Below are 14,982 nucleotides of genomic sequence, written 5' to 3'. Positions count from 1 at the left end.
AAAGTATACATTTCTTTTGCTGTCAGGCCTGATGATACAAACACTTGCATGCAAACATAACTTTTAAGAAGGCAAGTAGCTCTGCTGACAGCACAGCACTGCTGACGTGCACAAACACAAGCCTGAGCTCTTCAAGTTTTTGCAGGATCAGAGTCTTAGATCTTGCAGTTGTCAATATCAAGATGGTATATACAGGTAACCACATCATTTACGGGTAGGTGAAGAAGTGTGCAGAACAAAAGATGGGGGTTGGAAGCTCCAGTGAGGATGTATTATTATTGTTATTATTATCGTTATTGCTCTTACTACTTATAAATGACTGGTACTGTAGAGTTCAACTCCATTTCTTAACTGTTCACCTTTTTCATCCTCTGCTTTCACCTCTATGCAGTGTGTTCATTAGACAGTGTAAGACTGCTTTCTATACTCTGTTTTTTAACATTTGATATTTTTAATATATCCTAAAATGTCTGTTGAATGAGAAAAGAGACAAGCTGAAGTGAAAACTTGACCCTCCCTCAAATGAAGAAGAGATGGCAAAGGCTATGAATTTAAATGGATATGAGGCTAATCCCATATTTTCCCCTCAATTATAATAATGTAGTGTTGAACTCACTTCACCATTTGTTAGCAGCAGAGACAAGCTCACAGGCATGCAGATAGGTATGCTCCCTAAAACACCATGATTTTTACATGTGGATTTTTTATGTTCTTGTTTTCTTCTCTTCCCTCCCTGCTCCCTGATGGGCTCTGTGTGGGGCTGGCAGCCTGGTGGTGCCGCAGTCCAACGCCCAAGCCTCGGGAGTCTCCAGCAAAGGGTCGAGCAGCAGCAGCTCCAGTGAATCCGAGACCAGCTCAGAGTCTGACTCAGAGAGTGAAAGCAGCTCCAGCGAGAGTGACGGCAGCAAGCCCTCACATTACTCCAGCCCAGAGGTAAGGGCTTCTGCTCTTTATGATTTAGGGTGGCAATCTGTTATTACACCCACTCAGACCTTTTTCCAGCCAAGCCAACACAAGGAGGCTGTGGGGAGAAAGGCCCAGTGATCCTCCTCCTGGCATGCTGTGAAATGCAAGTGGCAGGGGATCCTGGGGCAGATTAAAGCATTTGAAACAAAAATGAAGAAAGAAATAACCTTGTGATATTTTTCTCAAATTGGAGATGAGTGGAGTGCCTTGCAAGGCTCACAGCTTGCTTGAAGTTTTATGCAACTCTGCCTCCATAGCAATGGCTTGCTTAGTGCGTAAGTCCTAATGTGGGCTCCCAGCACTGCAAGGGAACTAAAGGCTTCTCTACACAGGGAAGCTATTACAAAATCAGTTTGAGGGTGGATTTTTAAAGCAAAGCAGTTGTTTTTCACTCACGCACTTCCCTCACCTCACTCTCTAAGTGAATTATTCTCTGCTACTGCTGCCTTTGTGTGATTTATTTTAATCCACCTCCAAAATGGACTAAACTGAATTACTCATGGTGCAAAACATTAAGCCCAAACTTGTCATCTGGAAAGCTAGTACTGAAAATTTCCACATGTAGACAAGCCCTAGCCAAATTACAATTAAACTGCCAGTGCTGTGCCACCTTCTGCGTTCACCTCTGCAGAGCGCTCAACAGACATGACAAGGCTGATTGCTCTGCTCTGGTTTTCTACCAGGATTGACGTTTTTACATGTTTTGGCCAACACACACCTTCAGCATAAAACCATGAACTCCACAGCCACATCACACACATTAATGTATGTAAAAATATTCAAAAAACTACCATCAAGATTGTAAATACACATTAAATACAGCCAGTGTATTTTCCTATTCCACATAAAGCATCCCATCACCACATTCCTCCCTCCAAAACTATGCCTCACCTATTCTCCCACCCTGAAAAATTATACTGAATAACCAGCAACCCTTTCCTCGTCTTTTGCTCAGTTATTTGGGGCCATGTTTCATATCAGGCAAAATGCAGGACTCACAGAAACATCCTTAATATATTTTTCTCAGGTTCTGTCACTTTTGTTCCTTATTTAACACTTATCTTTCTTTCTATCTTTTCTTTGCAGTACTTTCAGATCCATTTCCAATTAATTTTCCTCTCACTTTGTCCCTTTCCTAAATCTCTCTCTCTGCTTCTCTTTCCTTTCGTCCCTATTCTCTTCCTTCCAGTCTCTCTTCTCTGTTGCCCTCCCTGTGCTACCCCATGTCTTATTTCCCATTCTGAGCTCTCTCATCTGACCCATTAAGACCTTGTTCTCTCTCTGCCTAGTTCCCCACTGGAATTAGTGCAGACATCTCACGCTTGGTCTCTCCTCTCCCTGAGGGATCTCAGAAGGTGGAAGAAAAGGGATAAAGAGAAGAAAGAGAAGGAACCATTGGGGGGGGGGGGGAAATAGGAGGTAAAAGGAGGAGAAGCATAGTACCCAGGAAGGGAGGAGTGTTTACTATCTAGGCAGATGCCCATACTGCTTGAACTTGAGAGCAGAAATTCCACAGGGAAAGGGGGAAGTTAATTAATTGAGGCAGGTCATGGATTTCATAAAGTCAAGCAGGGGACTGAAAGTCATGGAAACGTGGAGGAAGGGCCTCCTCTTAAGCATTTTATACATATCCTCTCGAGATCTGTGGAACTACTTCTGTACAGAGCCCAAGTTATCAGTGATTGTTGTCACGAAACAGCTGCACTGCTCCAACGGATTGCCTGTCTTTTTGCATTATATTTGTGTGGTTTGCCTTCTAGGACATGCTGTATGAAACATGCTTATGTGAAAGTGTAAATGACTCAAAAAATGCAATGGCTGCAGTGTTTTTCATAGGTCATGCCTTGATGGGATATGGAAGAGGCCATACATGGATAGGGTCAGGATGTCCCAGGGACGTAGAATACCTGTGCTTTCCCCAAGAGCCAGTGCTTTCCCAGGCACACTGTATGACTGCTGGCAGCAGTTCAAAACATGCTTATGTGATGTCTCTGACTGGAAGTCCTGTCTGCTTTGCATTAAATGCTTAAACTTACACTTATGCACCCAGTGAAGCCATCTTTCTAAAGTATATACCGTGTTCTTACCCAGTAAATGGAGACAGACAGGTTCTTGGAAGTTCTTTAAAGGGAGGCCCTGTCCGCCTAAATTTAAGCAGTGGACTCAATTCCAGTCCTAGTCTTAAAATTAATTTCATTTATTGGATAAGACAGAAAAAGCAAATACATCTTTGCTTTTGCTTTAACATTAACTGATAAATTCAGGTACAATGAACTTGAGTACTCTAGCACATGCTGGGCAGGAAATCCATATTTCCAGGTTGGGATGAACTTAATCTGGAAATCTGCAGACCATTATGAGGCCTTCATTCTGGTTTGATGGGGGTTTTTTTTCCCATAATCTGAAATATTATATGCATATACTCAAAGATTTTTATTTTTAGGACAGTGTGTCTTCTGCATTTGAGGTTATATAGAAATTCAATTGCTGTTTTATTTCTTCTGCATTTTTTTCCTCATCTTATTTTGAGATCTTTGAGTTGTTCTCAGGTGTCTAAATGCAGTTGCCTAGAGTGTAAAGGCAGCTCATTGTAAAGCATACATATAAAATAGATTAGATGAATTGCACCCTAAAAGTGTCTGTTTCTTTCCATTGACTATTTAGAGCCTGTAGTGACTACAGGCTTAGCTGTCTACACTTTATGTCTGCAGTAAACTAAGAATAATGGCTGAGCTAGAACAGGAGACAACATTCAGACTGGTTTCAGTGATGTGGACAAATTAAGGTGCCTCAGACATTAATGTGAGTAGTTACAGTTTTGTAGACTGCCAAACCTGAAATTATGAACAAGAGAATGAGGCTTCTATCTCCTGTTTCTTTGCTGAAGTCATGAATTCTTTGCATGACCTGATTAACGTCATAAATGAGGACTCTAGAAAACAACAACGTCTTGTCCTTGCAATTATTTCAGATGGTAGAAAAAAACCATGGGTGTCAAGTCCATAGAAAGAGCTACATTTCAAAAGCTAAGAATTTGGTTTGTTTGTTCTTCGTTCCATTGAATTATCCTGCAGATTTTAATAAGACTGAATCTGGTTAGGCAACCAGGAATTCCCACTATGCAGGGAGGACAAGAGGGCGGAATGGGCAGAAAGGAAGCAGAGAACCCATTGCATGGGACAAAGCATCAGTGTCTAGTCAACAGTAACCAGGCCAGAAGAGAGAGTGTCCTGTCCTGGGCTCTGCCAGCCCCACAAACCAGATGCAATGTCCTTTACAGGCTCTGCTGTTGTGTCTAGTTCACAACCATTAAAGTTGTTTCTTCTTTTTCAAGGATTCACATATACTTTTTGTCCATGCTTATTCCATCATCACAGGTTATACTCTTTAATCTCAAGTCCCCACACTGCGACTGACCAGGTCAGAGCTGAAGTGGTTCATAGGGTTATGCTCTTCCCCACCCTGCTCTCTCATCAGCAGAGAGCCACCTCCTGACCACTGTGCATCAAGTCCTTCAAGTACCTGGACACTTGAAGTGGCTGAGGAGCCAATGCCTGTGAATCGCTGCTATTCCCTCAGGTGCTCTGTGGCACTGACTCTCTTCTCTTTAGCTCCAAAAATAGGAAGAATGTGTGTATCTAACAGACTAGCTAACTGGTAAGCATGCTCCTGACTTTCTTCACTGATAGATTTCATTAGGGAGGCAGGGGAAGAAGAGTTATAGTTTTAGGGTTGCAGCATAGGAGGGGTATGTTTTCTGTATCTGTCTTGTTTTCCAGAAAGTTTTTGCTTCCCATCTTAAGTATAGCCATGATTCGACTTCCTGACTGGTACACTCAGAAGAAAAGGGGATTTTACCACTAGACCGACTGTAGAAACTATCTTTACCTTTGCAAATAGGATTCATGGGCTTTCCCTGTCCTGTGGGCTATTTTTGACAATGACTACAAACTAAACTCTCCTTTCCCTCTAGAAAACTCTTTGTGGCAGGAACAACCTCTTCCAATATATGTGTGCCATGCCTAATGCACAGGAATCCCCAGTTCTAATTTGATAAAGCACTAGCAGCAGTGATAACAGTAGCAATAAAGTAGCAGTAGTAATAATCATAATTATCGTCATCATCTTCATCATCATCTATGCCTTAAATATAATGACAAGGCGCCACATTTGTATGGGGACTGTCCTGAATTAAATCTTTGATAGCAGGGCAGCACAAGCAGGTTATCATAAGAGTAAATTAGTATGTGGATTTACAATAGGCAGAGTATTCTGCAGGGATGGCAGATAGCTCAGTCCTACCCCGCAGTGGGTTAAGTACATGCGCATATTACAGACTGTCTAATCTCTCAGTGACACTGGTGTCATGCTTCAAGTTTACCATGGTATTAGCTACACCTTAGGTCCCTCTTTGTAATAACAAGCGTAGAGTGACCCCATTACACTTACATTGTTTAACAGCCCTTTACCCCAGAAAGTGTTTCTGGGTAATGTTTTGATGAAGGTTTCTTTTGGATGCATGCCACTCGTGCCTCTGGTTGCACTTGTTGCCTTGAAGAGATCTAAGACATATAGACGTGCTGTGTGGGAGTCATCCCACCTAAAGTTGGACACTTCTACTACAGATACCTACATCTGCTCATCACTTCAGCCTCCCCTTTGCAGTCGGTGGAGAGGAATAGACATTTTTAGGGCCCGGCTCATCTGGCCTATTTCAGATGTCTATTTCAAGAGGGAATTTTTCACACCCTAGAAGAGTAGTCCACTGACTGGAGAAGGAACTCGTTGACTAGCTCAGATATGAGTGTCTATGTTGTACAGATGAATCCACCCACAATTTTTAAGGAAGTGTATCACATCCTTCTGTTTCTTGATGAAGCCTGGCACATGTGTATGCCTGTGGTGCATTGGTCCCTGAAACTATCTTTGTCTCATAAAGTTTCCTGGTTTGGGTTTTCATGCCAAACCCATATTTCATTGCAAGTCAGCTTCATTACAGACTGTTATTCCTATTACTGCTGCCCATCTGGGCACCACCAGCTTTACCCCAGTTAAAAACTACCCAGTTGTCTACAAGGCCTTGAGGACAGCATATATCCATGACAAGGAAAAAACAAGGGAAAGAGACCATTCCGCTATCTGATCACTCTGGATATATATTCATCTCTATTTCCATCCTTATGTGCTGCTGAAAATTTCCCACTTTGAGCAAACTAACTTTTCTTCCGTAGAATGGTATGTGACATGCTCGGGGGGGTGATGTGGACTGGTGAATTAGGGACTTTCTTTTTCTCCCACAAAAAATTGCTGTTAGGCATGTAAAGTGGACTGGCGAAAACCTTCAAGTCAATTTTCCCAATCCCTTTTTTTACCAGGCCTGCTCTTCATTCTTGGCTGTCATGATTTTGTTCTCTTGCAAGGTACCTTGTTTTTTTAAGTAATTTCAAAGTACAGTACTTTTCAGTTAGAGCAATCAATTGAATAAATTACTTCCAAAAGCGAATTGGCATCACTCATACACACTGACAATCTCAAGTATTCCAAAACTGTATCAGGGCCCAAAAATAGTGAGAAAGTTTTAAAATTCTGATTTTTTAAAATTTGGATTCTTTTAATTTAACTGATGGGCTGCAGGCTTTGACATACATCTTAAAGGGTTTTTTTAGCAGACACATCTTAAGGTTTTTTTCAGTAGCCACAAGGATTTGAATTTTTATTTAAATAAACACCAGAAGTGCATCTAAGCCCATAGTTCTGAGATCTGAGGCTTTAAGAAAAAATAACAAGTGTCCTGAAACTCCTGACAAAATTAGTAAAGCTGGCAACATTGTTGATCCTTTTTGTTAGACTTCATAGTTGGCTTATAGGTTGGTGGGACTGTAGTTATTCTGCCTAAGTAGCAGACATATCATTCTAGGGAAGTACCATTTTGCCAAGTTATGACACTGTATCAGTTAATCACTGCTTTCTGCTTGTTTACTGTGATTCTTTGAAATCCATATTTTGTGAACCACTGTTTTCAAGAATTACAAGGTACATAGAGACAGAATGGGATGTAACAGAAAAGCTGGAAGTTTTTTTGAACTTTCAAGCTGCCCTCACTCTGACCTATACTTATGGGCAGAGGTATATTTTTCCCCATGTGCTTCTGATGTATGTCCTTTAAGAAAATACAACTGAACAGTGGAGAGACCTCCATGTATAGTGAACCTTCTATTATATATCTAGTAAATTCAGTATGTGCACAATGAATGGCACCAAACAAATCTATCTGTATTTTCAGCAGCAATCAAAAAATGCTGTTTATTTTAGATAAAGTGTTAAGAGTTGTAAAAATACGTCTTCATCCAAGAGAAATACTGCCCATCCATTTTCAAGATTTACAGCTCAGGAAAGAAATTCCTCATGTAAGATATTAGGGAGTATGCTTAAGAAAAAATAAAGTTAAGGCAATCTAGCAAACTTCCCATAGGTATTGGCTGGCTTGATAACGAGTAAATTAGACACTTCTGCGAGAAGGAATATTTGTATCATATGAATTCCGATGTCTAACTTTTTTGATTATTTTAGGAGCCTTTGCTCCATGTAGAGTGAATACAACCCTCAGTGGGTGATTCTAGAGATGGTTTTGGCTATGCAGGAAACCTGTGTTGGCCTCAGGCACCTACTTTAAATAAGGAGTTAAGTAAGAGACTCTTAAGTTAGACTGTGGATATCCTCTCTTGAGCAAACTTTCTTCCAGAGCATGATGGTTTTCATGTTAGACTCATGACACGCTTTTTGATTATTCATATGCAATAGCCTAGTGGATCAAATTTTGGTTCCAGTTACAGAAATTAGGAGACTTTCCACATTGGCTTCTGTGGGGTTAGGTTATTGCTGGCCATCTACTCCATCATTTATTTCTTTTGGGTTTTTTTGCCTTTCCTCTTCATTTTATTACATTCAAATTACTGATTGCAAGAAGCACTAGAAAACACTTGCACATTGTTCTGAAATAACATTGAGCTGTGGTTACATTTGAAATCATGATTATCCCACTTTTCCACTGTCCAAACACCATTATGTTTTAGATGCTCTCTTATAACTTGATCGTGTTGTGACAGGAATGAAGAGAAAAACTAACAGCTGCACAATACTCACAAAATGAGCACTTGACAATACCACCACACAACAAATGTTTGTGGGATCTTGCAAGATTGTAACGTCAGTACCACACAGATTACATGAACTGCCTGGTTAGCCCTCCAACTCCCCACTACATGCCTCTCTATGCTTTTTAATTACTTTTTGTATTTATTGTAATGGCGCGGGACACAAAATACATATCTCTAGTTTTCCTACTAGCTATCCTCCCTTAGCCTCAGCCATATCCCTGTCTTGTTTTCCTCCCTTCCTATTGCCATTATATTTTCTTCTATTTGGAAACTTGGGAGCGTTTCCCTGTAAAGCTCATGCCAGTAGCACTACGCGAATCATCCTTAGAAACGGTGGATCACAGAAGCCATCCTCCTTCCCAACCTCATTCTGAAACCGAGAATATCCCCACTCGCACGGCATGCCCCACATCTCCCGTCCCACCACGCAGGGCCAGTGCCAGGGGGGGTGCTGCTGCTTGGGGGCAGCTCTTTGACCAGAGGAAAATCTCTGCAGTACCAGGAGGGACCCGGCGTTTCCGTGTCCCTGAGGGAGCCCTGGAGCAAGGGCAGCAAGGTCTCGGCACTAACCTCGTTGCCATCTGTTTCCCTTTCAGCCCGAGCCACCCTCGTCCAACAAGTGGCAGCTGGACAAGTGGCTGAATAAAGTCACCCCGCACAAGGCACCCATCCTGACCCACCATGACGGCCCCGCACTGGAGGCCCATCCCTACTACGGTCGCGTGAAGGCAGAGCGGCAGGAAAGCGAGAAGACCCCGGCCGCGGGCCCGGCCGAGCACCGCAGTGGGGAAGGCCGCGCCACCGCCAGCGCCACCGCCGGGGACGGACCGCGGCCCAGGACCGCCAACAAAGCTCCAGGCAGCAAGGGCAGCCGGCAAAAGTCACCCCCCGCCGCCGACGGCGGGCCCCCGAGGCGGGCGGCGGGGAAGAAGGCACCGCGGCGGGCCGAGAGGACCTCTGCCGGGGACGGCCCCCCCTGCCCCGGCACGGAGGAGCCCCCCGGGAGCCAGAGTTTTCCGGAGAGCGCTGCTGGCGAGGCACCGAGGGCTCGGCCTGGCGGCAGCGGCAACAACAGTGGCTGCAGAGCGGGTCACCGCCGGGAGCCCCGCTCGGCTGCAGCCGGCGAGAAGCGTCGGGCCCGGGGGCCGAGCAAAACGGCGCCCAAATCCAAGGAGTTCATCGAGACCGAGTCTTCGTCCTCATCATCCTCCTCTGACTCGGGCTCTGAGTCAGAGCGGGAGGAGCGCCCGCTGCCCAAGGCGCCAGCGGCAGCTGGGGCCGAGCCGCGTACCAAGGACGCAGGGACCGGCGCCGCCAGCAAACCCCACGGCGGCTGCAGTGCCTTTGGCTCCATTAATGCCAGGACTAGTAGTGAAATAGCAAAGGAGCTGGAGGAACAGTTTTACACCCTGGTTCCTTTCGGTAGGAATGAGCTCCTGTCTCCTCTGAAAGACAGTGATGAGGTAAAGTCGCTGTGGGTCAACATTGACTTGGCTCTTTTGTCCAGGATTCCAGAGCGTTTGCCTGAAGAGCCGCTGGCCATGAGCGCTGGAGCAAACCAGGCGGCCAGCCTCCCGCAGGGTAGTAGTGCTGACCCCCCCGCAGAGAAGGGTTTACCGAAATCTAGAAGGAAACGCAAGGTGAGCTTCAGGGGGACCGATCGGGATGGGAAGGGGGGCCTCCGGCAAATGAGAGGCAAGCATCTCTTGTGCCCATGTCCAGTGCTCGATGGCAGTGTCTTCTCTGGGATGGCACTTCAGAGCTGGGATCTGTCCCTGCTTGCCATGTAGGAACTGGCCAAGTCCCAGGGGTTATGCCATCCCAGGAGGTGATGAAACTCCTGGCTGTGAGGCATCACAGCCCCTTGGAGACGGCATTCACTGCTGGCACGGGGCTTTCCATGTCTTAGCGAAGGCACTGCCTTTTTAGTAGGATAGTTTTCTCTCCTGACACTTCTCTCAAAACCTGAGCATTTGGAGGTGGTACTTAGGTTGGTAAAGGGACAACTATCGGCCCGTCACAGTCTGCGTGGTATCACTGCATGTGTGGAAGAAGAAGAGGCAGCGTCTTTTTTCCCCTCAGATTGTCAACAAGAGGCAAGCCCTTCAGTCCTGGCAGGGAGCCCCAGTTTCGTGGGGGATGTGCTTGCAGAGACCTGGGACCTGCCTGGCTCTGCCACTTGCCTCCCTCGCACCCCAGTGGCCCCCTTTTACCTCAGGGCTCTCAGGCAGGTGTAGAAGTGGAAGTGTAGTCCATTAGCTGCCCCCTCCCCAGCAGCACCATCACAGCAGCTGGGTGGCCACAGCCCTCTGGTCACATCCACCCTTCCACCCTGCCTCTCCTGCACGCTTTCTGAGCTGCCAGTGGTGCCGAGGAGAAAGCCCCCTCCACCCCATGGCCACAGCTGTCCACTAAGGAGGCTTTCTGGTCCGTTTGTACCAATCTGATCCCAAAAGTCACTCTGAAATGGAATCATCTTCTGCCCAATTTCTGGACAGTTTTACTGTGCAGTCATCTGTCACCCTCTGAGCTACTGTACGTGTGCAGATATGTATATTTTTGAGGACAGTTTATCTAAATCAGTCTTACCTTTTTTTATCTTTTTTCATTTTTTGGTTCTTTTTTTTTTTAGTATCTGAAATGTGACAACCTTGTTCTGGCTACTGGTAGAGCCATAACAGAGAGCCCTGATAAGCTTTGAGATGTGTTTATCTGCATTTTCTTTAGGAAGTAGCATGGAAGTAATTGCACAGTATAAAATGATGAGAAACACGTCAAGAAAGAGCAGCAGAAGCAAAATATTTGTGTTTTAGGCCATAGGAGATACCAGTGGGATTATGCCAGGCTGTACACCCAGAAGGAAACAGGAGGAAATGATAGAAGAGCGAAATAAATGCAGTCATTCTAGAAATGCTTAATGTGACTTTTTGTTTTAAAGCACTGCTGTTAGTGGTGATTTTAGTGATATAATAAATACGAGGCATTCCTGGAGTACCAAATTGCCCCTCAGCCTGGAATAAGACCCTCAATGGGACAGCTGCTATTCAAGCTCACAATATGTATCCTCCGTCCCAAAAGACTTTATGAATAAGACTAATAAGACTAATATGCCTATCAGGCATAACTGCAAAATTAGAAAGAGGCCCTTGTTACTTCCACCTTTGTCATGATCTCAAGAAGATGGGCAAAGTGGTGACAGAGGAGGATGGTTAAGCACTGAGGTGTGAAAAGATCTTCACTCCTGTGGAGTGTAAGCCACAATGTTAACCCGGTAGCAGCAGCCACAGTGGCAGTGGATAACACACAAGATGTTGTTGCCATGCAGCAAGGCAATAAATACAGCAAAATCAACAGATGACAAGTAAAAATCAGCCAGCACTGGAAACTGGAGAAGTGTTAGAAGTGGAAAAGGATGTGGACTTTGCAGGAGATTGGGAAAGCAGAGCCTCTGGGAGCCGATGATAGAACCTAAGAAACATAACAAGAAATTCAATAGTGGCAGGAAACATTGGCTATGTTCATAGTAGTAGGCTAGATATGGTCAGGGTACAGTCCCAAGTGGTGGCACACAGCCACCTGCTTTGTTTAACTGTTAATATTCTTGCTAACATGGTTTTGGCCTGGGTCAGCTTCTGTTCTTCCAGCCAGTGTCTGGCCCTCGCTTGGGACCAGACTAAGGTCCCTTCCCAAAAAGCAATCTGAATGTGGCATACCCTGGTTTGAAGGAGGAGTGAGACGAGTGCATGGATGCGAGCTGTGCCATGCTGGCTGGTCTCAGGACCAGTTGCTGATCTATTCTATTTACTAATATAGGCATAGTCACTGATGCCAAGAAAAGAGAGCAAGAGACAAAAGAGGTATGAAGTTGAGGACTACACAAGAGAAAAGCGCACAGGAGATGGGCAAAGAGGGCAATATACAGAAAAAATAGCCCAAAGTGCAAGTGGGGAAGTGGTGGAAACAATTTAAGTTTTTATATTCTACTCCTTTGTTTACACACCACCTCTTTAGATTTTTTTTTTTTAAGACATGGACCAATTGTCTCTGGTCCATGTTAGGTATATGCTCAAAGAAAGTGTCATCATTAATACCAAAATGCCAGAAAATACCAGCCCCTGACTTGTTGAAATACTTTTGGATCTGTAGTAAATCCAAACCCTACAAGATTATTATCTTTCTCTTCATTCAGTGTGAGAATGAGGAAGAGTGCAGAGACATCAAGAAGACTCACTTAGAGCGAGATTCTTCACGATTAGCTGCCTCTGCCCACAGCATCACAACAGCAAATCACTGCAATATGAATGAAAATAGGTAAGCATTTTCCTTCTTATTTACCACTGAGTCATACAACTAGTTGCAGTTTAATGCCGTGTGTTATTTTTTCTTTTAATAGGATTTATTTTTTAATTATCACATTTTATGCTGAAAAATTACGTACTGCATTCTCCTTTCTTCTGGTTTAATGAACAAGTTAGCAGCTCCTGACACATTTATATACTTGCATTTTTGTCCTATTGCACAAAGAAGTTGTGAGTTCAAGTGTGAGGCTCATTGAGGCTCATGGAATGGGTAATTATAGCTAGAGCAGTGCAATGGTCCGAGACATATTCCCAAACACTGTGTTGTAGGTACCAATTCACATAGGCAATCATGTTACAGCCTTTTCTTTCCTTACAGTGTTACATTTCAAATTTAAAGTTTGACTGTATAAATACAATTATCGATAAACTCAGTGGAAAAGATTGAGAAAAATATTCATAACAATGACTGCAATATTCAGTTCCAGAATATATCTGAGATCCAGTATTTTTGAGATTACAAGCAATTCTGTGTAATTAGTAAGTATTTCAGGCCAAGAAACTCAGACTTTACAAACAATGAAATTTTCAAAAGATTCAGGGCATGAAACAAATTATTAATATTTAGCATTTGCGGACATGGTTTATGCACACAGAACCCTATCAATTTCAGATCAATCATACTGAGTTTCTGTGGAGGCTTTCAACAGTCTGACTTTGATATGTATCTTTTCAGAGTTCAGATGCATGCTGCTTAGTACATGCTGGTCATCAGTATTTTTAATAAAGTAATTTTTCTGGTAGTATCAGGGTATCTCCTGGGATGAAACTGCTAAAATTAGGGAATATTTGTACCTATTGTAGTAGGTTTTTCTATTGTACAGATCACTGATGAGTTTGAGCAATTCTTGTAATTAATACTGGAAAAAATAATGAAGAAAGCTAATATATGTAGTGCTTATTCAAAAATATGCATTCAATTTCTTTGTCCTGACATGTCACATATGTTTCATAAAGTGAAAACAATACACAGGACAGTTTGCTTTATTGTGGGTGATTGCATGCAGACATGCCATTCCTGTTACCACAGTGTCATATGTTTTACGTCGCATTCATTTTCAGAGAATAGCATGGCTGTCATAGCTTGCTATGTCACAGGGTTAATTCTGTGCTTCCTGAAAGCAGGACAATAATTTGTGTTTTGCTTGACATTACATTCAGTACTCCTGGTAGCAACTGTACATTAAAGAAACAAAGAAGAAGGTCTTAAATGTATATTTGCCTCCTAATTCTTCTCTGGTCTGCCCTGCTTCCAAGGTATTTCCGTGGTTTATGCTGCTGTAGGACATGGTACCAAATGCTAATATTCCCACAGCTGAGGATGGGCTACTGAGGCTGTAGCTAAAGCAGCAATGCAGATATCAGGACCTCCTGTCCTTCTTGCAACCAGTGGCTGCTCATGCTGGCACATCCCCCCTCCAGTTATGCCACCATAGCTGCCTGTGAAAGCCTCATGTAAATTCAATCAAGAAACTTGTCTGAAACCACAACTCTTTCTTTTTATTTTTCTTTCCTTTTTTTTTTTTTCGTCCAGAATATTACTATTCAGCTCCCAGCAGAGCCACGCAGACAGTTTTGTCAGCACAGCTGAGGGCTGGTAGCAAAGAAAGGAGTGAAAACACCTTCAGACATGAGCATTTTCTACTGTGGAATTACAGTCTGAGGTGCAGACTAAGCAAGGCCCTGCTTGATAAGAAAGGCTGCAGGGTCAGGCAGAGATACCCCAAATGTCTTGCACCTGCATCGGATGCCACAATGTGCCCAGTCCCAGCAGATGACAGCTCACTGCAGGCTGTTCTGCATGGCTTCTCAGTATGACATGATTGTGCTGCTGCAGTTTGACTGCTCACAAAACATTTAGGTGGGCCCTACGCAATATGCCAAAGGCCATGTAGAAGGTTTGCCACACAACTAGAGATTGCAGCTACTCCTCACAAGCTCTGGGCCAAGCTTTTGAGGCTTGGGTGCACTTCCAAAGAGCTATGGCTTCTCTTGGGTGCTTTAGGGCTGCACTTTGACAGTGATGTATAAACATGGCTAGCCAAGGCATGGTTTCATGTTTGAAAAGAGGAAAAGAAATGACAGCACCGTCCTGCACATTCAAAATAGTCCTAACGATCTTATTTTTCTTAGGGGGAGAAGAAGGGCACAATTGTCCATCTTACACACCCTGATTCTTGCTTTCATAAACAGCATTAGTCATTAAAGCAAAGCAGTTCACGTGTTTTAAAGGTACCACACGGTGGGAAAAAGGAAAGGTTCTGAATTACGATTCATGGCTTCTTTCACAGCTAGTTTTTAAAGTCTTGCCAGATAAATGGACAAATGTATGATAAGAGCATATTTAATTAGCTCTGTTCCCTGAAATTATGTGCAGAAATAAAGTATACTTTGTACCATATTCTTTTTTGCGATTCCATTAAGTGTATACTGTCTGATACAGTAACTATAAAGAAGTGAGAATTGTCCATAAAAAGTAATAGGCTGAATAAAGGGGAATG

General features: G+C 43.6%; 1 protein-coding gene across 2 annotated transcripts in view; it reads left to right on the top strand.

Moving 5' to 3' along the window:
* AFF3 (ALF transcription elongation factor 3) overlaps positions 1-14,982 on the top strand; it is a 335,959-nt gene that overhangs the window by 289,215 nt on the left and 31,762 nt on the right. For both annotated transcript variants that reach the window (XM_074859046.1, XM_074859045.1), the window contains 3 exons: positions 768-933; positions 8,720-9,763; positions 12,313-12,434. In XM_074859046.1, the coding sequence (XP_074715147.1) occupies positions 768-933; positions 8,720-9,763; positions 12,313-12,434 (1,332 nt within the window). The remainder of the gene's footprint in view (positions 1-767; positions 934-8,719; positions 9,764-12,312; positions 12,435-14,982) is intronic.

Source organism: Strix uralensis, chromosome 2, assembly GCF_047716275.1.
Source record: "Strix uralensis isolate ZFMK-TIS-50842 chromosome 2, bStrUra1, whole genome shotgun sequence".
Taxonomy (NCBI): Eukaryota; Metazoa; Chordata; class Aves; order Strigiformes; family Strigidae; genus Strix; species Strix uralensis.
This window is presented reverse-complemented; position numbering and strand designations above follow the sequence as displayed.